General features: G+C 47.9%; 1 protein-coding gene across 1 annotated transcript in view; it reads left to right on the top strand.

The window, feature by feature from the left end:
* The first annotated feature begins 6147 nt into the window (after window positions 1-6147).
* Window positions 6148-23313, top strand: part of LOC142574454 (uncharacterized) — a 69050-nt gene continuing 51884 nt past the window's right edge. The window contains exon 1 of the mRNA XM_075683524.1: window positions 6148-6492. Coding sequence (XP_075539639.1) covers window positions 6150-6492 — 343 coding nt within the window. The 5' untranslated portion in view covers window positions 6148-6149. The remainder of the gene's footprint in view (window positions 6493-23313) is intronic.

Here is a 23313-nt window from a genome sequence, read left to right as displayed (position 1 = left end):
CGCCGCTGCGAATAGCAATGTTGCTGGCAAAAAAAACGGGACTTTCAGCCTGTTTCGGTAGTTTGCGACTACCAACATAAACATCGCTTTGTTCCTGCCTCTCAAATTTTTATTTTATAAATACATATCCTGCGCTTAGCAATTAGCAGTTCGTTGAAAAGCTCTCTCGGCATGTTGCCCGTACGACGTTCAGCAAGTAAATAAACATCGTCCTATGCGCAGGCTTTCCCCCACTAGTCCTCCACTGGTCACGTGTCGAGGCGGGCCGTTCGGAAGCGCTGCTGCCGCTCTGCCGCTGCGATGAAATTCCAACTTGCCCGAACCTCGCCGCTCCCGCCGCTAGTGCCGCCGCCGCCGCTCGAAACAGATTTCTGCGGCGCGGAGGCAGGATTCGCGAGCATTTTCGCTTGCATGTGTCACAGGCTTAATCTAGTTTGAATGACATCATTTGAGTTGTTTCGTGGAATGCCGTGTTATAACCAAAGGTTACGTATGGCAAGACTGCACACCACATCTTGTGTTCGACGTTGACGTACATTGCTAGCATGTCGGCGAGGGTATTGTTCAGCCGTTCCATGGGATCATTCATCTGCGGGTGGTATGCATTTGTCCTCCTGTGATTTGTCTGGCCGTATTGGAAAATGGCTTGGGTAAGCTCTACAGTGAAGGCTGTTCCTCTGTCGGTAATGAGGACTTATGGGGCTCCATGTTGCGGCATGTCACAGGAGGTATTCTAAGACCTGGATTGGGAACAATTGGGGATAAGAGTTAATGGAGAATACCTTAGTAACTTGCGATTCGCTGATGATATTGCCTTGCTTAGTAACTCAGGGGACCAACTGCAATGCATGCTCACTGACCTGGAGAGACAAAGCAGAAGGGTGGGTCTAAAAACTAATCTGCAGAAAACTAAAGTAATCTTTAACAGTCTCGGAAGCGAACAGCAGTTTATGATAGGTAGCGAGGCACTGGAAGTGTTAAGGGAATACATCCACTTAGGACAGGTAGTGACTACGGATCCGGATCATGACACTGAAATAATCAGAAGAATAAGAATAGGCTGGGGTGCGTTGGGCAGGCATTCTCAGGTCATGAACAGCGCGTTGCCATTATCCCTCAAGAGAAAAGTGTATAACAGCTGTGTCTTACCAGTACTCACATAGGGGCAGAAAGCTGGAGGCTTACGAAAAGGGTTCTACTTAAATTGAGGACGACGCAACAAGCTATGGAAAGAGGAATGATAGGTGTAACATTAAAGGATAAGAAAGGAGCAGATTGGGTGAGGGAACAAACGCGAGTTAATGAAATCTTAGTTGAAATCAAGAAAAAGAATTTTGCATGGGCTGGACATGTAATGAGGAGGGAAGATAACCGATGGTCATTAAGGGTTACGGACTGGATTCCAAGGGAAGGGAAGCGTAGCAGGGGGTGGCAGAAAGTTACGTGGGCGGATGAGATTAAGAAGTTTGCAGGGACAACATGGCCACAATTAGCACATGACCGGGGTAGTTGGAGAAGTATGGGAGAGGCCTTTGCCCTGCAGTGGGCGGAACCGGGCTGATGATGGTGATGATGATGATGATGATGTTGCAGCAGGGTATTCTCGACGAAGAATTTAGTAACTTCGATTGTACTATCTTTAGGCAGAGCTTTCGTTTCGGCATAGCGGGTAATGAAGTCGGTAGCCACGACGATCCACTTGTTTCCAAATGTTGACGTTGGAAAGGGTCCCAACAAATCCTTCCAGATCTGCTGAAATGGCCACCAAGGAGGCTCGATCATCTGTAGTAGTCTGGCTGGCCTTGTCAGTGATGTCTTGTGTCGCCGACAGTCTCGGCATGTCTAGACGTAACGGACGACGTCGACGGTCAGATGCAGCCAGTAATACCTTTTTCTATCTTTGATAGCGTCCCGGAGAATCCGTGGTGCCCAGTGGTTGGATCGTCACATAGGCCCTGCAGTACTTCAGGATGCTGTGGGGAGGGAACAGCAAGGAGGTAGTTGGCACAGACTGGTGAGGACTTCTTTACAAGTAGGTTGTTTTGAAGCGAAAACGAAGACACTCCTCGCTTAAATGCCCTAGGGACAACATCAGTGTTTCCTTCCAAATACTCTGCAAGGCTTCTTAGCTCTGGGTCTGCTCGCTGCTGTTCAGCAAAGGCTTCTGCGCTTATTATTCCAAGCAAGGGGAACACATACGGCGTTTGTTGAAAATCTGATCTGCCGGTGAAGCACGCCGGCTTTTATACATGAGTCATCGAAGATTCAAGAGTAATCGCTGGTGCCCACTTGTCTTCCAGAAAGTTCTACACAATTCGCGTCGCACATACAATAAGATTACACAAGCTTCGGTAATAACGGACAGAAGAGAGAATCATCGTTAACATTAAAGAAACTTCCGATATATGGGGGCACGTTCCGCGCTGAGCGATAACATTTATTGGACGATGAAAAGCAGTCCACCTGGAAAAGGTAAACCAACTACACGTGTCACAATGAATCGGTCATACCCCCTTAAGCAATGGCTTATACTCCCGTAAACGCGGCCTCCCCTTTACGACAACAGAAGAGAATAAACGTGCATCAAAAGTAAACTTTACTGCTCTAAAACACATTTTTGGCTGGTCCAAAATGGCATAGGCCAGTAGCATCACTGGAAATGCTTGCACTATACTCTGGATATGTCAATATCTCAACTGCAGAAGTGTAGGGAGAATGTCACTACCCAAAGGCTTCCATACATTGTGTGCAGCCACGATATCGCCAAAATGTGACAGGACTGCAAGTGTGTAGCGAAATGTGCTTCATTCTACGTCATTCTTATCATCCACTGTTCATGGCCGACTGTGGCTTCATTGATAATGCAGGCGGAATTCGCTCTGACCCCTCACGAAGCGCTATAAGTGCGAGGAGGTACACCTCCACAACATAAATGCTCAAGTTCATGGGGCAGCTGCAGCGAATGTTGGTCATGTTTTTGGCATTTTTTTAAGTTCAGAGTCGCGATTTTATAGCGTTGCCCTTTCTGATGCCGCTTCTTATCATGCTTCGTCAGTGATAATAGCGACTCTCCATCTGTGTTATGAATGGGATAAGTCAGCTGAGAATGCTGGATGAAACAGCGGCATGTAATCAAACATAAGTCATGGCTGCAAAATCGAGGCCCTGAGGTAGTATTCCCAGTCAATTACTTTTTGGTGATACAAGCATTTTGGTATGCCACCAGGTTTTTGAAATGTCAGTGCCTATGTACAACAGCATTTTCTTGGCTCTGTGCAAAGCTCACCTGTAGATGCCTCTGAGTGCCGAGTCGCAGAATATCTCGCAAAAGGGATCTACTAAAAATACCGCTTCTGGTATTTGCTTCTCGAGCTTTTATGAGAAATCTAGTGGCTACTGGCGCCTCTAGTGAAAGGCTCTGTGTAAGTTTGCCCAGCCTTGGGCTTATACATTTGTGAATTCGCTTATCTAGAAACATTGCCTATCTAGAAAATTTTCCAGGTTTTTACAAATTCCAAGTTAATTGGGTTTTACTGTATTATACACTTGTGCGAATATCAATCTTTTAATTCGTAGTCAAGTCAAGGCAAATAGTAATTAGTGATAAATAATTTCAAAGGAAATATAGTTCAATATAGTGCGATTTGCATATAAACTGGGCATAAGAGCCAGTTGACAAATATAAGAAAAGTTGGTTCTTGCAAAAATGGAAACAGGTTCATTTCTAGAGTCAGTTTACCGTATTTACACGCACAATGATCGCGCTCGCGTAATGATCGTGCCCCAGAATTTTGCCATCAAAATTCTATTTTTTTATTTCCCGTGTAATGGTCACGCCCTGAACTTGCCACAGCGATATGTTCTGTGCCAAGTCTAGCTAATAATGATTGCACTTACCATCTGTCAAATGCTACGCGAACGACTCTTCAAAGACAAACCAAGCAGTCTACACACACCAAACAGTGCACTCGTGGGCACGCAACAAATCGCAAGCAGCAACGATAGTGTCCACGTTTACACTGATATGTGTTACACGTTTACACTGATATATTTGTAAATAAATAAAAATAAAAATATTATAGACGTGTACCCTATTCATATGCCGACGCTTGTAACGCAGCTAAGATATTAGCCCACCCTTAGCGGAAACGTGCCGTATTAGGACAGCAGCGAAGACAAATGCCGCAGTTTCCGTAGCATGCCCGCCATGTGTTTCTGTCACTGGCAGCTAAGCGTGCCCATCTCTGTTTCTGTCCCCTCAAAGTGGACATGGCTACGTTATTGCCGCAAACTTGCCGATATTAACGATATTATTCATTACTGATACGGAAGAAACTGTTTCAATGCATGTAATACACTCACGAGAACAAAAAAAATTGTGCTCCGCTGGCTGCTATTTTTGTTTTGGTGTTCCGCACTACATACAACGGCAGCTCTGCCTATTTGTTGACCTGTTGTCATCCCGCTGCTAAAGTGGGTTGAACATTTTTTTTCGGGAAATTTAACCCGCGTAATGACCGCACCCCTGAATTTTCATCAATTTTTTTACAAAGAAGTGGGATCATTATGCAAGTAAATACGGTATTCTTAAAGTGCTGTTAGTCAGATATTTTCACGCAAGAGAAGCAAGTTTCACCTTTTTTACAACTACAGCATCAGAGAAAGTTTCTTTGTAGGCTCTTGCTCACTGTTGTGCTTCAGTCTTTGTGGTGGCCGAGGCCGCAGGAGCATTCGCCCGTACGAATCGCCACGATGCTATGAAGTGCGACCTTGAGTGCTCAGTGCCAGCAGTTTATGCCATGTTGTGGAAGTTCTGCACAATGCTCTTCTCAGTCTAGCCCCCCCCCCCCCCCCCCCCCGTGCACAATCACCAATGAGCTGCAAACTTTGCCGGACCGATTTGCCATCCACCACAGCTCTCTTAGCTGCTAGGCCTAAACAGTTTCGTTATGGTGGGTGTCGGTTGCCAAAGTTATTTTTCAATGCTGTGTCAAATCAAGTCTATTCACAGCGGCCACATAGCTCTTGGTAAGCCATACGACAACTTCAAATAATATTTGAATATTATGTTTGGGCAATCGAGAAGATAGAGAATTTGGGTGTGTGTATAACAAGTGCCTGTGAAATTGAGCATTAAAAGTGTGCTGCGTTTATATGTCAATTTAGCCTTGAAGTGTGGCTTCACAGCCCTGTAAATGTCACCTAGAGGTGAGTTTCGTGACAGCCTGGGCCACGCTGACCTGTCGGGCCAAGTTCTTCGCCACCGAAGAGGTGGGAACCGAGTCGCTGGCCAAAATTAAATCAATTCGTGTATCTGTGAATGGAGACTGTTTATTACAAAGATTTGGGCATTATATGCAGTTATTTCTGCTGGCACGCATATTTTTAAAGAATTTGCATGGTAGAGTAATTGCGAGGGCCAGTTATACGCAGCAAAATACTTATATTCGTTTTTTTCTAATACTTTGTAAACTTCAAATACTGAAATTCGAGTCGGAGGGAATATTGAATAGCATATTATTCAATTGAATATGTTAAAGTATTGAATATTCGCACAAGCCTAGCATATTTTCAACCCACGTGAAGAAGATGCACTGTTGATTTGGCAAGTAAGTGATCGTGTTTATTGTCCTTTCGCAGCTTCTCTAGCCTCCTTTATCTTCTGCAAGCGTCTCAGGATGATTACGCTGTCCTTGGACTTCGCCATACTTTCTTACGCTTCATTTTAGAATACTTTTAGCTTAGAGCGGTGACAAACATTTAAGTAGTTTAAGAATACTCAGAAAAAAACTTGAATTATAGAATTTGCAATAATCTTCTATAAGACAAACAAGAATTTATTTTTACAGAAAACATTGACAAGCTGAACAAACCCCACCTTGCAGAAACCTAGGGAGCTTTTCTATCTGTGTTAAGGGAAGATTGGGTTCCAAGGTTGGCATCATTTGAGGTTGAGTAACTGCTTTAGCAAAATTCTCGAAAGGTTGCCAGAGCCACTAGCAAATAATGGTATGACGCTTGCTTCAGGAAGAGATGACTCAATGAGATGGTGCTCCAGTTATGTGTTTTGTTGTGATGCAGGGGAGCTTGGCAACAGTGCGACGATTTGTTTCGAAGGGGCATTTGGCCGAGAGGAGACGTAAGAGGAAATGCTGATTCGTACCGGTGAGATGACACCATTTGGCACAGCTGCTGCTCCCCACACTGGCCACTCTGTGCTGCCCTCAACCAGTGCGGGTGCAGAGTTGGTGCGCCAGGTGTCACCGCCTCGGAAAAGGAAGAAAAAAGAGAAGCTGGGTACAGTGGTGCGCAGGGGAATTCCTCCTGCACGGACATCGTGCAACAGCTTGCTGGATGAGGAATTCCTTCTGGATCCTGAAGTGAGCGACTCTGGGGATGCTGGGCAGTCTGACCATGATGGGTATCGACCCGAAGAAGAATACCTGGCCAGCGATGACGATGATTCTTGCAAACCCTTGCTTGTCGTAAAAGGTAATGTGTCTATTCTCATGTTTACTTACTTATTTATTTCGGTACTCTTAAATGCTCTAAGGCTTTACATAGAGGAGTCGGTATCTTTTTATGCTCATAAGTCTTCAAACATGTTTTCTTGTAGGCAGTAACATCAGTAATTGCAGCTACAGAAGAAGGGCTATTATTCCATTCGTTGCTCGTGCTAGCTATAAAGGAATTAGAAAAAAAGGTTGGTTCGGCATGCAGAAACTCCTACTCTGAATTCATGGTCACTGTGAGAGGAAACGTAGGTGGAAGCCAGAAGAAGCTGTTCTTTAAGGAATGGATTAGTAAAACAAATGTTATGATACAAACACAAACAAGAGCACATGCATTGCAATAACAGACTAGAAGACAAAGCGTTAATTTTATAGAAGGTGCGCTCACTTCACTGAAGTAATTGGATACAACAAAACGGCCGGCACGGTTTTGAACACTTTCTAGAGCATGCGATGAGGTAACACTAGATGGATCCCTGACAGACCTGGCATACTCTGGCTTCTATCTCACGAGGGATACATGAAGTAGAAGTTTCACATGGGTATGGACGGAATAGAAGTTTCGGTGCAGAAAGCCAAGCGTGCAGCTGGCATTCCTAATTACAAAATCAGCATACATACCATATTCCATGATAGGTCTTGTGTAATGTGTATCCCGAAGTATATATAAAAGCAAACAGCTGCTTTGTGTGTCGTTGAGGTTGTAAATGAGAGGCTGACTTGAGTTAAGAATGTGCAATAATCTCATTGGTTAAATGGTTAACAAAAACCCGGGGCACTTCGCCGACCAAATAAAGATTTAAAAGAAAAGAAGACGTTTCGGCTCCCACACGAGAGCCTTGTTCACAGGTAAAATAAACAAAAGTGCTCGAGCAGCTCGCTTAAATAGTCTAGAACACGTTACGCAGGCAGCGCGCATACACTGACGGCAGATTGCCATCGCTCCTGTTCAGAGTGTGTGGCGTAGTCTGGATCATGAGGGACTCAAGATAAAGGCGTTGAGATAGCCCTTTTTCCCTGGCAAGGACACGTGCCTTCCCCCAGTCGATTGCGTGGCCGCTTGAAGTGGCATCCTCAGCCAAGGCACTGGATTTCAGATTTTCTTTTTTGACGTCATAATTGTGCTGTTTATGACGCCTTTCAAAGTCACCAGTTTCGCCAATGTACACGTAGTCGCAATCCGCGCATGGGACAACGTACACAACACCTGGGAATTTCTCTTTTGGTAATCTGTCCTTAACATTGACGAGTGATTGCCGTAGTTTCTGGTTTGGAATGTGTGCCACTTGAACATTGTATGAACGCAGAATACGGCTTAGAGCTTCACTCGTGGATGGGATATAGGGTATTCCGGCGCGCTTTTGACTAGAGGCAGCATGGGGTAACTGCGGACGTGCCATTTGTCGTTCGACAGCATTCAAGAAAGAGCACGGGTAACCACAGGCTGATAGTTCCCGCCGTACCACGCTTACGTCGGCTGCGTAGTCTTCTTGTCTCGTGCCGATTTTCTCCGCGCGTCGTAGAAGCGTCGAAACCACTGCCCTTTTGTGAGAAGCAGGTTGCAAGGAGCCGAAATGCAAGTAGCGTCCTGTGTGAGTTGGCTTTCTGTAAACTGCGAACGACCAAGTAGGCCCCTTTCTTTCAATCAGCGTATCAAGGAACGGAAGCTTGCCGTCGACTTCCTCTTCTACCGTGAACTGGATCGCTGCTTCCATGCTGTTCAGGTGTGAAGTGAACGACTGAACTGCTTCTTTATGAATGATGCAAAAACAGTCGTCCACGTAGCGAAAGAATGCCTTCGGAGCAGGGCTGAACGAAGCGAGTGTTTATTTTACCTGTGAACAAGGCTCTCGTGTGGGAGCCGAAACGTCTTCTATTCTTTTAAATCTTTATTTGGTCGGCGAAGTTCCCCGGGTTTTTGTTAACCTTTTAACCATGTTTCATCCCGACCAGACGGGCTTCCGTCAAACACTGAACTTCAATAATCTCATTGTTTTACATATTGTAATGCTAAGACTCATTAACAATTGATCACCCTTAGACGAGAGCTTACTTCTGTGACCTTGCAAAGCAAGAACACCATTAGGTTCATTAATTTGCCTATGTAGGATTCAATGACCAGCGCAACACTTAATTTAATGTTTAATTCCAACAGCCAAATCATCAATTTATATAAGTAATAGCAGTGGTCTGGGGAACTCCTGAGGTAACGGACACTGATGAAAAATCAAAGCCATTGGCATGCACATATTGAGAACATTTCGAACAGAAGCAGACTATCCTTTCTAAAATGTTCTGATGTATTTTTAGTTTGGACATTTTTAAAAGAAGGAGATTATGTGAGAAAGTCGAAAAATATACAGTTAATAATCATTTTCTTATCTGCAGCTGCAAACAAGTCGTTAGTGTATCAGCATGGCCCCATGCTTGCGATTGCCAGAACACGAGTGCCCAGGATTTATTGAGCAGGTATTTTATACAGTAACATGAGGCAACGCCCCTCAGACGGTCGTGCGACGATATACAGAGAAGTGGGACTACGCCCTCTCAGTTTATCATGCATAGCACACGTGTCAGACGCGATACGATACATCCTCTTTTGTTACGAGAAAGAAAACAAAATAAACAGCGCAATTATTTACAGGTCTGGTATAGCGATGATTCCAAGGTTACACTGAGATGTCTGGAATTGCCGTAACACTGGCTGGCGTTGGCGGCGCAATGTGGGACATGTCCGCGGCTGTCGCAACACTATTACTCGGCGCTGGGTCGTTGGTGTGACGAGCAGATGTCGAGCACTGTGGTTCCGCGTCACTAGCATTGGGAATGAAGTCAGGCTGAAAGGTTTCCCCGGTCGGTAGTAGGTGTTTGCGATTGCGTCGAGAGGACCGCCCCTCTGGCGTGATGACATGGTACGACCTGAGGTACGTCGATGGTTTCAGAACCTGGTGCTTTCGTGGCCCACGTGCCAGCCTGGACTCGCACGACATCGCCTTCGTGGAGCGGTGCTAGTGGCTGCGCGGAGGTTTGAAGCTGATGGTTCTTGACAACTTGGTGGGCTTCGAAGGCAGGCAGCAGTGTTCATAGTTGGCTGCCTTGGAGGATCACTGCTGGCGACCGGCCACACTCCAAGGGAGAAGTCCTGTAAGCCAAAAGTGCCAACCAGAAATCCTGTTTAGCTTCTGCCGTTTTCTTTAGGTGTTTTTTGACCACCTGTACCCTCTTTTCCGATAAACCATTCGAAAGTGGGAATCCCGGTGTTGAGGTAATGTGTTTGAAGTCGTAAGTGCGCGAAAATGTGGCAAATTCTCTGCTAAAAAATTGGGGACCATTTTCCGAAAGAACCTCGATTGGAATGCCATAACGGGCAAATATAGCACTAGTCGCTTCAATGGCGGTCTTGGCTGTAGTGTCTCTCAGGTATTGTACTCCTGGGAAGTTAGACAAGGCGTCATAGACACACAGGTAGGACTTGCCGCCGTAGTGGAATATGTCGATTCCTACGCAATACCAAGGCTGGTCCTGAACGGGACGCATCATAAGTGGCTCCTTCGGCTGGTTATACGCATACTTTTTACATGTAGCGCACCTCTGAGCGAACACCTCGATTTCCGAGTTCATGCCAGGCCAGAAGACGAGACGACGAGCCCTAGCTTTACATTTGCCTATTCTTAGATGACCCTCGTGAATCCTGTGCAAAGTCTCTCGCCTCATACTGCTTGGAATTACTACCTTGCACCCCTTGAATAGGACACCTTTAATATGAGATAGCTCAGATGAAAATGGTTTCAATGGACCGTCTATTGGCTCATTCATTATTTAGTTTTGCAGTACCACTTTCAGGTAACTATCCTTCGCTGTTTCTGCTGCGAGGCGCTTCCATGTTTCATCACTGATGAGTGAAGATACCGTACTCACGGCGTGCACTTTACGTCAGCGGTGCCAACCGCATCCGTGTCCAAATTGCTGGGTGCTCGAGACAGCATGTCCACGAGCACGAGCTGTTCTCCTGGAACGAATTGCAGGTCGAAGCCATATCTGAACAATCGCATAAAGAAACGTTGTAGCCTGGGTAGCATGTCACCGATTGCTTTCTTACAGATAACAATCAAAGGGCGATGATCGGTCTCAATGAAGACCTTTCGGTCGTACACAAAGTGGTCGAATTTTTCGCAGCTGTATGTAATGACTAGCATTTTTTTCTATTTGTGAACAGCGCTTTTCCGCTTCTGAAAGTGTTCTCGATCCATACGCAACTGGTTTCCAAGTGCCGTTGTGGCTCTGCAAGAGTGCGACGCCTACGCCACTGCGTGATGCGTCATACGATAGTTTTGTTTCTTTTGCTAGGTCGAACACTGACAGCAACGGTTTACTATTTAAGGTGTGGCATATCTGACGCCATTCTTTCGCGTGATTCGGCGTCCAATCAAACACTGCGTATTTCTTGATTATGCTGCGCAAAAGCTTCGTCCTTTCTGCCAGTGCTGGAATAAACTTGCCGAAATAATTTACAACTCTGAGCATTCTCTGCGCGGCTTGTTTGTCACACGGTTCTGGAATTTGGAGTATAGACTGAACGAGGGCGGAACTCGGCCTTATTCCTTCTGCAGAAATTACGTCCCCTAGGAACTCTATTTCGTTGACTCCAACAACGCATTTGTCAAGGTTGAATGTTAGCCCTGCTTTTTCTGCAGTCTTTAGCACCAACCTCAGTCGTTTGCCATGCTCTTGCCTTGATGAGCCCCAAACCAATATGTCATCGACATATACCTTTCTTCCTGGTACAGTCTCAAAAATGTCGTTTAAGGTCTTTTGGAACACTTCCGATGCTGACGATATGCCGAAAGGCAATCGGCGAAAGAGCAGATTCTTGACGTTTCGTCGTGAAGCGAAATCTGGTAGAAACCGGAATTTGCATCTAGGCGAGTGAACACTTTAGCTCCTGGGAGCTCTCTGTCCTCTCGCCTAGGAATTTCGAAGTGTTCTCATTTAATGGCCTCATTTATTTTACACGGGTCCATGCACGTATTTTACCATTTTTCTTGTGCACTGTGACAAGAGGGCTTACCCATTCAGTAGGCTCAGTCACCTTCGTGATTATGCCTTCCCGCTCTATGCGCTCCAGCTCGTGTCGAAGCTGCTCTTTCAAGGCCAATGGTACTCGACGCGCCGGCTGGATGACGGGGAGTGCTCCGTCGCGCAGGATCATGCGATAGTGGCGCTGGATACAGCCTATGCCAGAAAAAAAGTGGCGAAATTCATTCACAATTTTTTCTGAGCTGCTTTGCGACACGCTGTGTATTGTCGGGATACTAGCTCCATGGTCTCGCATGTCTGCAGACTGAGAATTGCTTGGGCTCCCTTGTGGATAATGAAAAAATATCGAGTGAAAGTGCAGTTGCGCAGCGTCACTTCTTGCCTTACGGTGCCCAAATGCTTGATTTCGCTTCCCCCGTAGGATCGTAACACCACATTGCAGGGCTTTAACTGTGGCTTCGGGTTCATCTGTGCTTACAGCGCTAAAGGTAGCAGGTTGGCCTGTGATCCAGTATCTATTTTAATATCAATCAGTTTTCCTCCCACCTTCGCTTTCACCATCCAGTCTGCTCGGCTGGACTTATTTCCGATATCGAGAATTTGAAAATCATCTTCACTACCTTGCAACTCGCCTACTTGTGGTTTTGATTTGCAACATATAGCAAAGTGGTTTTTCCCTTGGCATGCACGACATCTTCGTCCGTAAGCAGGGCATTTTCGTGGTGCATGCACCCCTGCACACCTTTGACATTTGTAACTTTTGCGCTGCTTTACTTCCGAAGCACGACTTGTCCTGTGCATTGCGGCGACTTGCTTTTGCTCTCACATCCAAATTGCCTGGTTCGCTACTGCTACTTCAGCTGCTTTGCACTGTTCTTCGGCCTTTTGCAGCATCAACTGGTTTTTAGAAAGAAGCTTTTCTCGAACCTTGGCATCGCTTGTGCCAAAAACAATTTGGTCTCTGATCACTGACTCTGCCAGCCCACCAAAGTTACACGCTCGTGCTTTCGTCTTCAGATCTCGTAAGAAATGCTTAAAAGGCGCACCGGGCTCTTGCATTCGGCTACGGAACAGGTAGCGCTGATGTACCTCATTGACTTGAGAAGCGAAGTATTTGTCGAACTTTTTGATTACTGCGTTGTAATCGTCCTTTGACTCGTCTTCCGTGAAGCTGAAGGTGTTGTAGATCTCGATGGCTTCCTCTCCGGCGATGCTCAGTAGCAACGCAGTTTTTGTCGATGCTTCTTTTCTTACTCGATGATTCCGTTGCTGTCAGGAATAGTTGAAACCGTTGCTTGAACAGCCCCCAGTTCTTATGTCACCTTCAAACCGCAGCGGCTCCGGTGGCTTTATTAAATCCATGCTGGCAGCCTTCGAACGGTGACCTCGGCGACTGCTATCCTTCAGACGAGCGGATGTGGGCAGGGGCTAGAAACTTCTGACACCATGTATCAGCATGGCCCCATGCTTGCGACTGCCAGAGCACGAGTGCCCGGGATTTATTGAGCAGGTATTTTATACAGTAAAATGGGGCCACGCCCCTCAGATGGTCTTGCGACGATATACAGAGAAGTGGGACTACGCCCCCTCAGCTTATCATGCATAGCACACATGTCAGACGCGATGCGATAACAAGACAAGAGGGCTTACAAGACAAGAGGGAAAGTAATTAGTTGCATTTCCCAAGAGAAAGCTTCCTAAAACCATGTTGCCATGAAGAAAAAAAATGTGTTAGATTCAAGAAAAGACATGAGGTTAGAATATACAGTTGGACCTCGATATATTGAACAGTGCGTTGATCGCGAAATAGTTCAATATACCCAGAATTCGGTATATAAAATCCCATGAAAAAGCTTCAAAACCTTATGCAAATTAGTCAGTGAACCAATGGCGCGATCAGGGATCGTTCAGAGTGCGCGTTCGGTTGCGCTACGCACAATTGGCCTAGGCCGTGCCAACTTCGTCAGCCGTGAGCGCGCGGGCAATTGTGCTACAGGCAGCACCGACTTCGTTCACCGGATGAAGTCGCAACCGCGAAACCGAACGCGTACTCCAAACAACAATCCTCGATTGCGCCCCAATCGTGGTGCAGTAAATACTCACATGAAGCTTCACACAAAGTATTTATTTGTTTGGCTGAAACTACTGCAGCAGTGTAGCCTGCTTCTTATTGGCATATGCATGCTTAAACATGGAGTCCTCAACATAGTCTAAACGATCCACGTGCGATAGGCCGGTGCCTTCTATTGCGCCGCAGTAGCAGCGTAGAAGGGCAAGATCAGCTACAGCTCCAGTTGAAGTCGGGAACGGGGCGACATCAGCACTTGTGGGATCAACCTCGGCAGAGTCTTCGTTTGGCCGCTACTTCTGCTGCGATCTCTACGTCCGTTAATCGAAGCATTTTGAAACACTGTCAGAAACTAAGCACAGTGGAACCTCGATTATATGACTTTCTTGGGACCGCGAAAAAGCTTTGTAAAATGCGGGCGTCGTAAAATTTGAACATAAATTATGCCTATGAAAATACTACTTATTTCGTGCTATGGTTTTACGGGAAAATTCAATGTAAGCTACTAACATACTCTGCAGGGCTTGGTGAGAAATGCGATAAGAATTAATGCTGGAGTACAGGTACCAATCATCCTTTATTCACACGAACCTTTACAGCACTTCACTGCCCACTGCTGCGATTCCCGCCAACTGGCGCGAACTGTGAAAAAGTCGGTAAGTTTCTTTTGGACCTTTTCTGATCCGTGAACCAAGTGCTTTTGCTCGAGTTGGGTGACGTCCAAAAGAAGGTCCTCTGTGGGGTCGCGTGAACAGATGAAGTTCCGGATGCCGTCTATGTGCCGTAGCACCTGGGGGGAACGTGGTAGGCACAGGCACGGCATCTGTGGCAGCGTCTTTGTCCTTGTCTGATGTCGCAGCAGTGTCGGCACTAAGCAAAGCCTCCTCGATGGTGTCATCCAGCGACACCTCGCCGCAAATCGCAACGTTGTCGTCGGCCTCCACGTACTCGGCGAAGGTCATGGTGAGACCCTTGCTTAATGCACTTATCCAGCGGCTATAGCCGGCTTGTGCAGTTGGGCGGAAAAAAAACAACCTTTACGTTCTTCAGGCTGGACGTATCGGGTGGGTGGCATGGTGTGTTGTCCACGAAAAGCAATATTTTCCTTGCCTTAGCACCTATTTTGTTATCCAGCCGCTGCACAAAATTTCTGAAGAGCGCAGACGTCATCCACTCCTTTTTGTTGAAGTTTTCGCTGCACGGCAGCGTCACGTTCTTAAAGCACCGTGGCTTTGCAAACTTTCTAACAACTAGCACGGGCAGCCTCTCGGAACTGCCCTCGTTAGCACAGAATAGTGCCGTTACACGCCCTTTACTATGCTTGCCACCATGACAACTGTCATCCTTAAGCGCAAGGGTTAGCTTGGGCTGCATATGGTAAAAAATACCGCTCTTATCGGCATTGAAAATGTTGCAGCGCTTGTATGCAGCAATCATCTCCGGCAGCGACTCCATCCACTCGTTCACCGTCGAAACGTTCATGGAAGTGCTTTCTCCGCAGGGGCGGCTGTACACAATCCTGTTTCATTTCTTAAAGTGAACCAGCCGTTGTTCTTTGCCTGAAAGTCATCGATGGCCAGACGCATTGCCACGAGGTTTGCCTTTTCGTTTAGAATGGCGCCTTCAATGTTGGTCGCAGAGCTCTGCTTGATGCAGCCACTTGATAAGAACGTTTTCCAACTTCTCATGCTGTCCTTCTTTTGTCGCTTTCCGCTTGAGCCTGAACTTGTTCGCATTCCGCAATATCATCGCTTTGTTTGCCAGGATCTTCTTAAGCAAAGATTCGGATATCTTAACGTCCCGGGAAATGCTGACTTTCGTTACTCCATGCCGCTTTTCTGCTTCCTCGATAATATTCAGCTTATGGCCGAACAACAGAACTGTCCTCTTTCGGGACATCGAGCGTCGCGTTGCTCCACATAACTCAAAACCTCCGCTGAATGCTGGTCGCTAGGATTATGACGAAGAATATGTGCGATAAACCTAGGCCTCTCCGCGCTATCTTGTCGGCGATCTGCTGCTGGGAAACTGGAAGGAGAGAAACGCTTCCCCAACGCGACGAGAGGCGACGCCACCGAAAAGAGAAGGAGAAAGTGATTGTGGAGAAGAAAAGGCGCTATCACAGCACAGAGGGTGTCGTGGTCGGCCGTTGGTGGGGGAAATAGAAACGAACGATGAGACGAGGCAAGGAAGAAAGCTGCGCCAGAGCTAACCGGTTGAGTGGTGTCAAACGCTCTGCATGTGGAGAGACGGAGTGAGGAAAGAGACCAGCAGCACTTTTCTTTCGTCCGCCATTCCGTCCCACGCTTCGCGAGAGTCGTCGTATAATGTGGGTCAGGCGTAAAATTGTGTCGGATAACCGGGGTTTTTAATGCATTGTTTCTATGCGGACTTCGCCCGGACTGCGCTGATCCGTCGTAAAACTCGGGTCGTCGCAAAACCGGGGGACGTATAACCGGGGTCCCACTGTATTAAAGGGGCCCTGAACCACTTTTTATCGAAGTGGAGAAAGACATTTGAAGTGAAGATATTGTGACACGCTGACGAAGATGTTTTAATCATCGTTGGAAGAAGACGGTGCTCTGGTCTTGTCATCTTGTCAGCTGCTATAATCTGTCAGAACCATCTTGTCAGAACCATCTTGTCAGCTGCTATAATTATTGTAAATATTCTGTAAATACACGCCAGAGTGTTTTTAACCCCGTAACATTTTTGGTGGAGGTGTGGGATCATTATCAAGATGGATTTATGCAGCGGGTGCTCCTTGGCTGCATCTACAATGCCAGCTCAAGGCGAGGATGCTTCGGGTCCGTCGGCACCCACGCCCACCGTCATTCTAGCCCAACCCCGCGACCTAGGAACCTTTTCTGGCACCGACGACACTGTTGTTGAAGACTGGCTTCAACTATATGAGTGGGTGAGCGCCAGCAACCACTGGGACCAGACCATCATGCTCGCTAATTTGATATTTTACCTCATGGGCACGGCACGTGTCTGGTTTCAGACCCACGAGGAGGAACTTACCAGCTGGGACATTTGCAAACAGAAACTCAGATTTGTTTGGCAAGCCTGTTGGACGTCAGCGCGCCGCCCAAAAAGGCCTCGCTTCGTGTGTCCAGACGTGCACTGAATCCTATCTCACGTACATCCAGGAAGTGCTCGCTCTGTGCCGCAAAATGGATCCAAAGATGTCCAAACCTGATAAGGTTGCACATGTCATTAAGGGCATAGCAGATGATGCCTTCCATCTCCTTGTCTTCAAGAATTCTTCCCTGTGCAAGCCATCATTACCGAACGCCGGTGGTTTGAAGAAGCCAAGAGTCGCTGCATTGCCCAGCCATTTCCCCGCCTTCCCAACACGGCTGCTACGTCCACCTGCGAAGACCTCCGCAGTCTGCCCACACCCAATCGCTCTGATGACATCCTCCATGTCATCCGACGCAAAATAGAAGCCGCATCTCCTGTCACGACCCCAACCTATGGCCCCGACGATTGCCAGGCGACCATCCCATTGATACAGTCCGTCGTGCGCCAAGAATTGACCAACGTTGGCTTGACCAACGTTGGCTTGACCAACGTCTGATCAGTTAATTGGCCTGACTACACTCTGTACAGCACTGTCATATGCACCCGCCACCTGAATGCCCCAACGCGGTATCGCAACCCGGCTGAATGGCGTACTCCAGACGACAGGCCTATATGCTTCACTTATGGCCGTATCGGCCATATTTCACTTCACTGCCCGTCTTCGTGGAATTCCAGCCCTGGTCCTACCACCCATCCCACGGCCCTCACGCTGCTCCTCAGTTCGCCCCGCAAACGCAGCCAGCAAATTCTGGCGACACTGCTCTCCTTCGCCGCGTCGCCGCTTCTCCCGATCACCTCCATCTCGCCGTTCACCTTCCTCTAGCTCCTTCCGGCGCACCCTTCCAGAAAACTAAAGGAGGCAGCACCTGGAGGTGATGCTGCCAAACCGACCTGACGCAAAAATCGTCTTTTGACCTTGCCCACACATCGGAACCTCATTAACGTGAATGTGGATAGTGTACCTGTTACGGCTCTGATTGACACTGGCGCGCACGTACCTGTGATGAATGCTCAGCTTCGGAATCATCTCAAGAAAATCCTGACTTCTGCACCTTTGCCTGTGGTCCAAGTCGCTGACGGTGGAACACCAGCCGTTATTGGCATGCGTCCGGCTCGTATGAGTGTCGCCGGACATCATACTTCTGTTTTATTTTATGTACTAGAGCACTGCCCTCACGACCTCATCCTGGGCCTTGACTTTCTGTCTACACATTCCGCTTTGATAGACTGTTCTGCTGGTGTTGTGCAACTCGCTCTACCTGCTGCTATTGATCCTCCCGATAGTGCTCCGATACGGCTATGTTCCACAGAGCATGTTCGCCTCCCTCACCGTGCCGTTACCTACATAGGTGTCTCCCCCGTTCCACCTGTACCAGGCGGTGACTACATCGTATCTCTTAATCCGGATGTCCTGCTGTCGCATAACATCGCTTTTCCTCACACCGTCGTTACCATTTCGGACAACACGTCCTGCCTTCCACTTGTGAACTTTGGACTCTGTACACAAGTACTCCCGCATGGAATATCCCTGGCGCAAATAACGCCAGCCAGAGACTACCACATTTCAGCTTTAACTTGTGACAGCTCCTCGTGTTCAGCTCTTGCTTCACCCCCTGTCCCTTTAGACTTGAATGCCCTAACAAAAATGATTGCTCCCGACCTTCCTCCCCAGCGTGCTCAAGAGCTACGTTGCCTCCTTGCCTCATACTGGGACATATTCGACCTTGGAGAACGCCCTCTAGCACAAACATCTGTCGTACAACATCGAATAAACACCGATGATGCGAGCCCGATCCATCGGCGACCCTACCGCGTCTCGCCTGCTGAGTGACATATCATCCAACACGAAGTTGACAAGATGCTTTCTCGAGATATCATCGAACCTTCTTGCAGCCCATGGGCATCTCCTGTTGTACTAGTTAAAAAGAAGGACAACAGTTGCCGATTTTGTGTCGATTATCGACACCTCAACAAGGTAACAAAGAAAGACGTCTATCTGCTACCACGCATTGACGATGCCCTGGATTGCCTGCATGGAGCACAATATTTTTCGTCCATCGACCTTCGCTCCGGATACTGGCAAATTGCCGTCGATGACATGGGCCGCGAGAAGACAGCTTTTATTACTCCCGATGGCCTGTAGCAGTTCAAAGTGATGCCTTTCGGTTTATGTAATGCCCCGGCCACATTTGAAGGAATGATGGATGCCCTCCTACACGGTTTCAAGTGGTCCATCTGCCTCTGTTACCTGGACGACGTGATCACTTTTTCTCCGACTTTTGCGACACACCTCGAACACCTGTCGACGATCGTATCTGTTTTTTGTCAGGCGGCGCTACAACTAAATTCGTCCAAGTGCCACTTCGGTCGTCGTGAAATTTCTGTGCTCGGGCATCTCGTCGATTCTTCTGGTGTATGTCCTGATCACGATAAAATACGGGCAGTCAAAGACATTCCCGTGCCCACATGTGCCAAGAATGTTCGCAGCTTCTTGGGCCTTTGCTCCTACTTCCGTCGGTTTGTCCAAAATTTTGCGAACGTTGCGTGCCCTCCATCAGCTTCTCAACAAAGACGCTGAATTCATTTGGGGCCCTGAGCAAGCTGGTGCTTTCACCGAGCTGATTGGGCTGCTTACGTCCCCGCCCATTCTTGCTCACTTTGATGCGTCAGCTCCAACAGAAGTCCGTACCGATGCCAGTGGCCACGGTATTGGAGCTATCTTGACACACAAACAACAAGGGCGCGAACGTGTTATTGCCTATGCTAGCCGCCTTCTTTCCTCTGCGTAGAGCAATTATTCTATCACCGAACACGAGTGTCTGGCTCTCGTTTGGGCAGTGGGTAAATTCCGCCCCTATTTGTACGGCCGCCAATTCACAGTCATCACTGATCACCACGTTCTGTGTTGGATTTCGTCCCTCAAAGATCCTTCAGGGCGCCTTGGCCGCTGGGCTCTGTGGCTCCAAGAATAGAACTATTCAGTTGTATACAAGACCAGCCGGTTACAACAAGATGCGGACTGCTTGTCGCGCCATCCTGTCGACCCTCCTAACGTTTCTGCGGCCGGCATCCCTGTCACCGTTCTCTCTCTGGGTGCTTTTTGCGGCATTGGAGCCGAACATCGGGATGCCTTCTTGCAACACCTTATTCAACGGCTCACTTCAACGACGCCCGATCCTTCCCTTCGCATGTTTGAACTTCAAGATGGTATATTGTACTGCTATAACATGCGCCCAGATGGCCCTGCCCGACTCTTCGTTGTGCCTGAGTATCTGCGTCAGACTGTTTTCGCCCAGCTTCATGATGTACCATTTGCAGGTCACCTTGGCGTGTCACGGACTTATGACCGCGTTCGTCGGCGCTTCTTTTGGCCTAATCTATACCGTGACGTCTGCCGTTATGTCACTGCATGTGATCTTTGTCAACGACGCAAAAAGCAACCATTTGACATACCATCAGAACCATTCTTCCGTGTAGGTGTTGATCTTTTAGGCCATTTTCCCTACGTCTGCTTTGGGAAGCAAGTGGATTACTGTAGCAAGAGACTATGCCACTCGATATGCAATCACACGGGCTCTTCTGACAAGCTGTGCAACCGATGTCGCTGACTTCCTACTGGAAAACATCATCCTTCACCACGGCGCCCCTCAACAGCTCCTCGCCGACCGAAGCCGCTACTTTCTTTCTAAAGTTGTCAATGACATTCTACACTCGTGCGCAACTAAACGCAAACTTGCTACTGCTTACCATCCACAAACGAACGGTCTAACCGAGCGCCTTAACCGCACCCTTACTGACATGCTGTCCATGTATGTCTTCGATGACCATCGCGACTGGGACGTTGAGCTGCCGTTCGTTACTTTCGCCTATAATTTGTCTCGCCATGATACCGCAGGCTTCTCTCCATTCTTCCTCGTGTTTGGCCGCGACCCTACGTTACCTTTCGACACCGTTCTGTCTGCTAGTCTGAATTCCACATCAGAGTACGCCCGTGAAGCCATCCTCATAGCACAAGGAGCATGCCATATTGCCTGACGTTGACTTGTGGAGTCGCAGAACAATCAGCGGCACTTATATGACGCCCGCCATCGTGATGTCCATTACGCACCGGGCGCCCTGGTTCCCTCGGAGACGTTACTTTCCCACTACTCCGGCCCTTACCGTGTCTTGCATCAAGTAACTGACATCACGTACGAAATCGCGCCTCATGAGCGAAGCGTAGCTCAGCATCGCTCCAACATGGTCCACGTCGCGCGTCTCAAGTTGTATCTTTCGCCCGCCTCGTAACCAGCACCGAGCCGGTGCTTCAGCCGCCGGGGGTCATGTGACACGCTGATGAAGAAGATGTTTTAATCATCGTCAGAAGAAGACGATGTTCTGGTCTTCGCGCGCTGTTTACCATCTTGTCAGCTGCTATAATTATTGTAAATTTTCTGTAAATGTACGTCTGACTGTTATACACGTCTGACTGTGATAGGGGCAGGTGTTTCCACGAAAGCTTTTTTAGAAATTCTTTTAATGTACTTAAAGTCGACGCTGATTGGGTGGAGAGATGGCGTGTTTCTGCAGAAATCGGGCATTTGTATTGGCTGAAAAGTTGCCCCCATTCTTAGCGATATTTACCTGAGTAAGGTTGACAGCTGCTTAGAGAAAGCCTTAGGTGATTGCATTATCAAGATATTTCGTTACGTTGATGATTACCTGATTTTCTGCAAGAGAGAACAATTCGATTCCACTGTTACCTCAGTAAATGAGCAATTTACACTTTATGGAGGAGGAGTAAAGTTTACCAAGAAATTTCCTCAGCGACGCGTAATTCAGTTTCTAGACATTTTCTTGGTCTTCAAACAAAATCACGTTTGTTGGCAGTACTCCCCAAGATCTTCGAAGCCATTGTTAAACTTTCAATCCAAGCATTCCAAAGTAGTAAAAAACGAAATTGCCATGTCGTGTCTTAAGCCTTCTCTCACCAGATCCTGCATACACAAAATGGGTGCCAGCTTTAATGCGTAGGTCCGGCGCCTATTAGAAGCAGGTTATCCTAGCGTAGCAGTGGCCACTGTGGCTGAACGCCTAAAGTCGGTTTCGAGGGAAACGGACGTGACTACAGAAAGCAGTAATAGCAAAAAAAGAGTAGTCGCTGTTCCGTACATTCATTCAGTATCGCACAGGCTTAAAAAAGTTGCAAGTAGAGATGATGTTAATGTTGCTTTCACTGCTCCCAATAAGTTAGGTAAGATATGCGCTGCCGTGCAGAGGAAAAGGGAGCAGGTAAAAGGCATAAAAAGAACAGATATTTGTCCAGTGAAGCACAATAAGAACTACAGTTTTACTGACTGTCGTATGGGTGTGGTTTATAAAGTTCCCTTTAGCTGTGGCCAGTTCTATTTAGGGCAAACGGGGCGGTGTATCAATCAGTAGCTAATGGAACATAAAAGGAACTCGAACAACTCCGCGCAACCAATGCGACCCTGGTAGAAACCACGCGCCGGCTTGCCGAAGAGCTAGCCGAGGTCAAGAAAGAACTTCAAGCACAACAAGCCCATCCATGGACAGAGCCAGCTCAGTCATCTGAGACACCTACACCCACCACCGACACGCCACCACACCAAGGCATACAATCAATGGACACAACCCAAGACGAGCCCCAGGAGGAGAAGACCACTGATCCAACCCCCAAGAAACGAGCACGCACCGAACCAACACCCACCGTTGTCCCCGAGCAGAACTCCGACACGCTATCGCACCAAGTCACAGAATCAAAGGACAAAACCCAAGACGCGCCCCAGGAGGAGAAGATCACTGACCCAACCACCAAGAAACGAACACGCACTTCATCACGACATAACAAGGACCTGACCCAATTGGAAACTCAGCTCGAAGCCAAAATTGAAGCGCTCGCCAACACCTATGCCAGTACCGCTGCCGTGACCGACCAACGACTGGCACGGCTGGAGGAACTGATCACCACGTCCTTCCGCACCATACAAGAGCGTTTCGAATTCATTGAACACACCCTCAAGCCCATAGTCCGCAGCCCCATCTTTTCAGCGGAATTCGCTAAACACCCATAACTCCAAGAACAGACGCAAGCCCCACCCTCGACACAACTATGTCCCAACACCAATCCACAATAGCATCGCTACCAGGCCTTACGGTCTGGCAGTGGAACTGTCACAGTTACAACAACAAGAAAGCAGTGCTGCAACAACATATTACCACAGTAAACAAGAAACCCGACATTATCCTGCTGCAAGAAACGGCGACGGTGACCCCCACCCTCCCTGGGTATCGCGCTCACGTTAGCCAAGGGGAGGGACGGGGCGTCTGCACGTTCGTCCGCAAAGGGCTCACGTTCATCGAGCACCAACTCAAACACGGCCGCAGCAGGGTGGAATACGCCTTCACCGAAATCATCCCAAGCAAACAACGGAAAGGCAGCCTGTTCATCGTCAACATCTACAGTAACCCCAAGCACCAAACACAGAAATTCAAGACCCTACTACACACAGCCAGCACCCAAGCCAGACACACCACGTTGCTGATCGGAGGGGACTTCAACGCCGCCCATCGAGCGGGGGGTTATGTGAAGGACACGGCCATGGGACG

The sequence above is a fragment of the Dermacentor variabilis genome, chromosome 3 (genome assembly GCF_050947875.1).
Source record: "Dermacentor variabilis isolate Ectoservices chromosome 3, ASM5094787v1, whole genome shotgun sequence".
Taxonomy (NCBI): Eukaryota; Metazoa; Arthropoda; class Arachnida; order Ixodida; family Ixodidae; genus Dermacentor; species Dermacentor variabilis.
The sequence above is the reverse complement of the archived record's forward strand: the minus strand, read 5'-3'. Positions and strand labels throughout refer to the sequence as shown.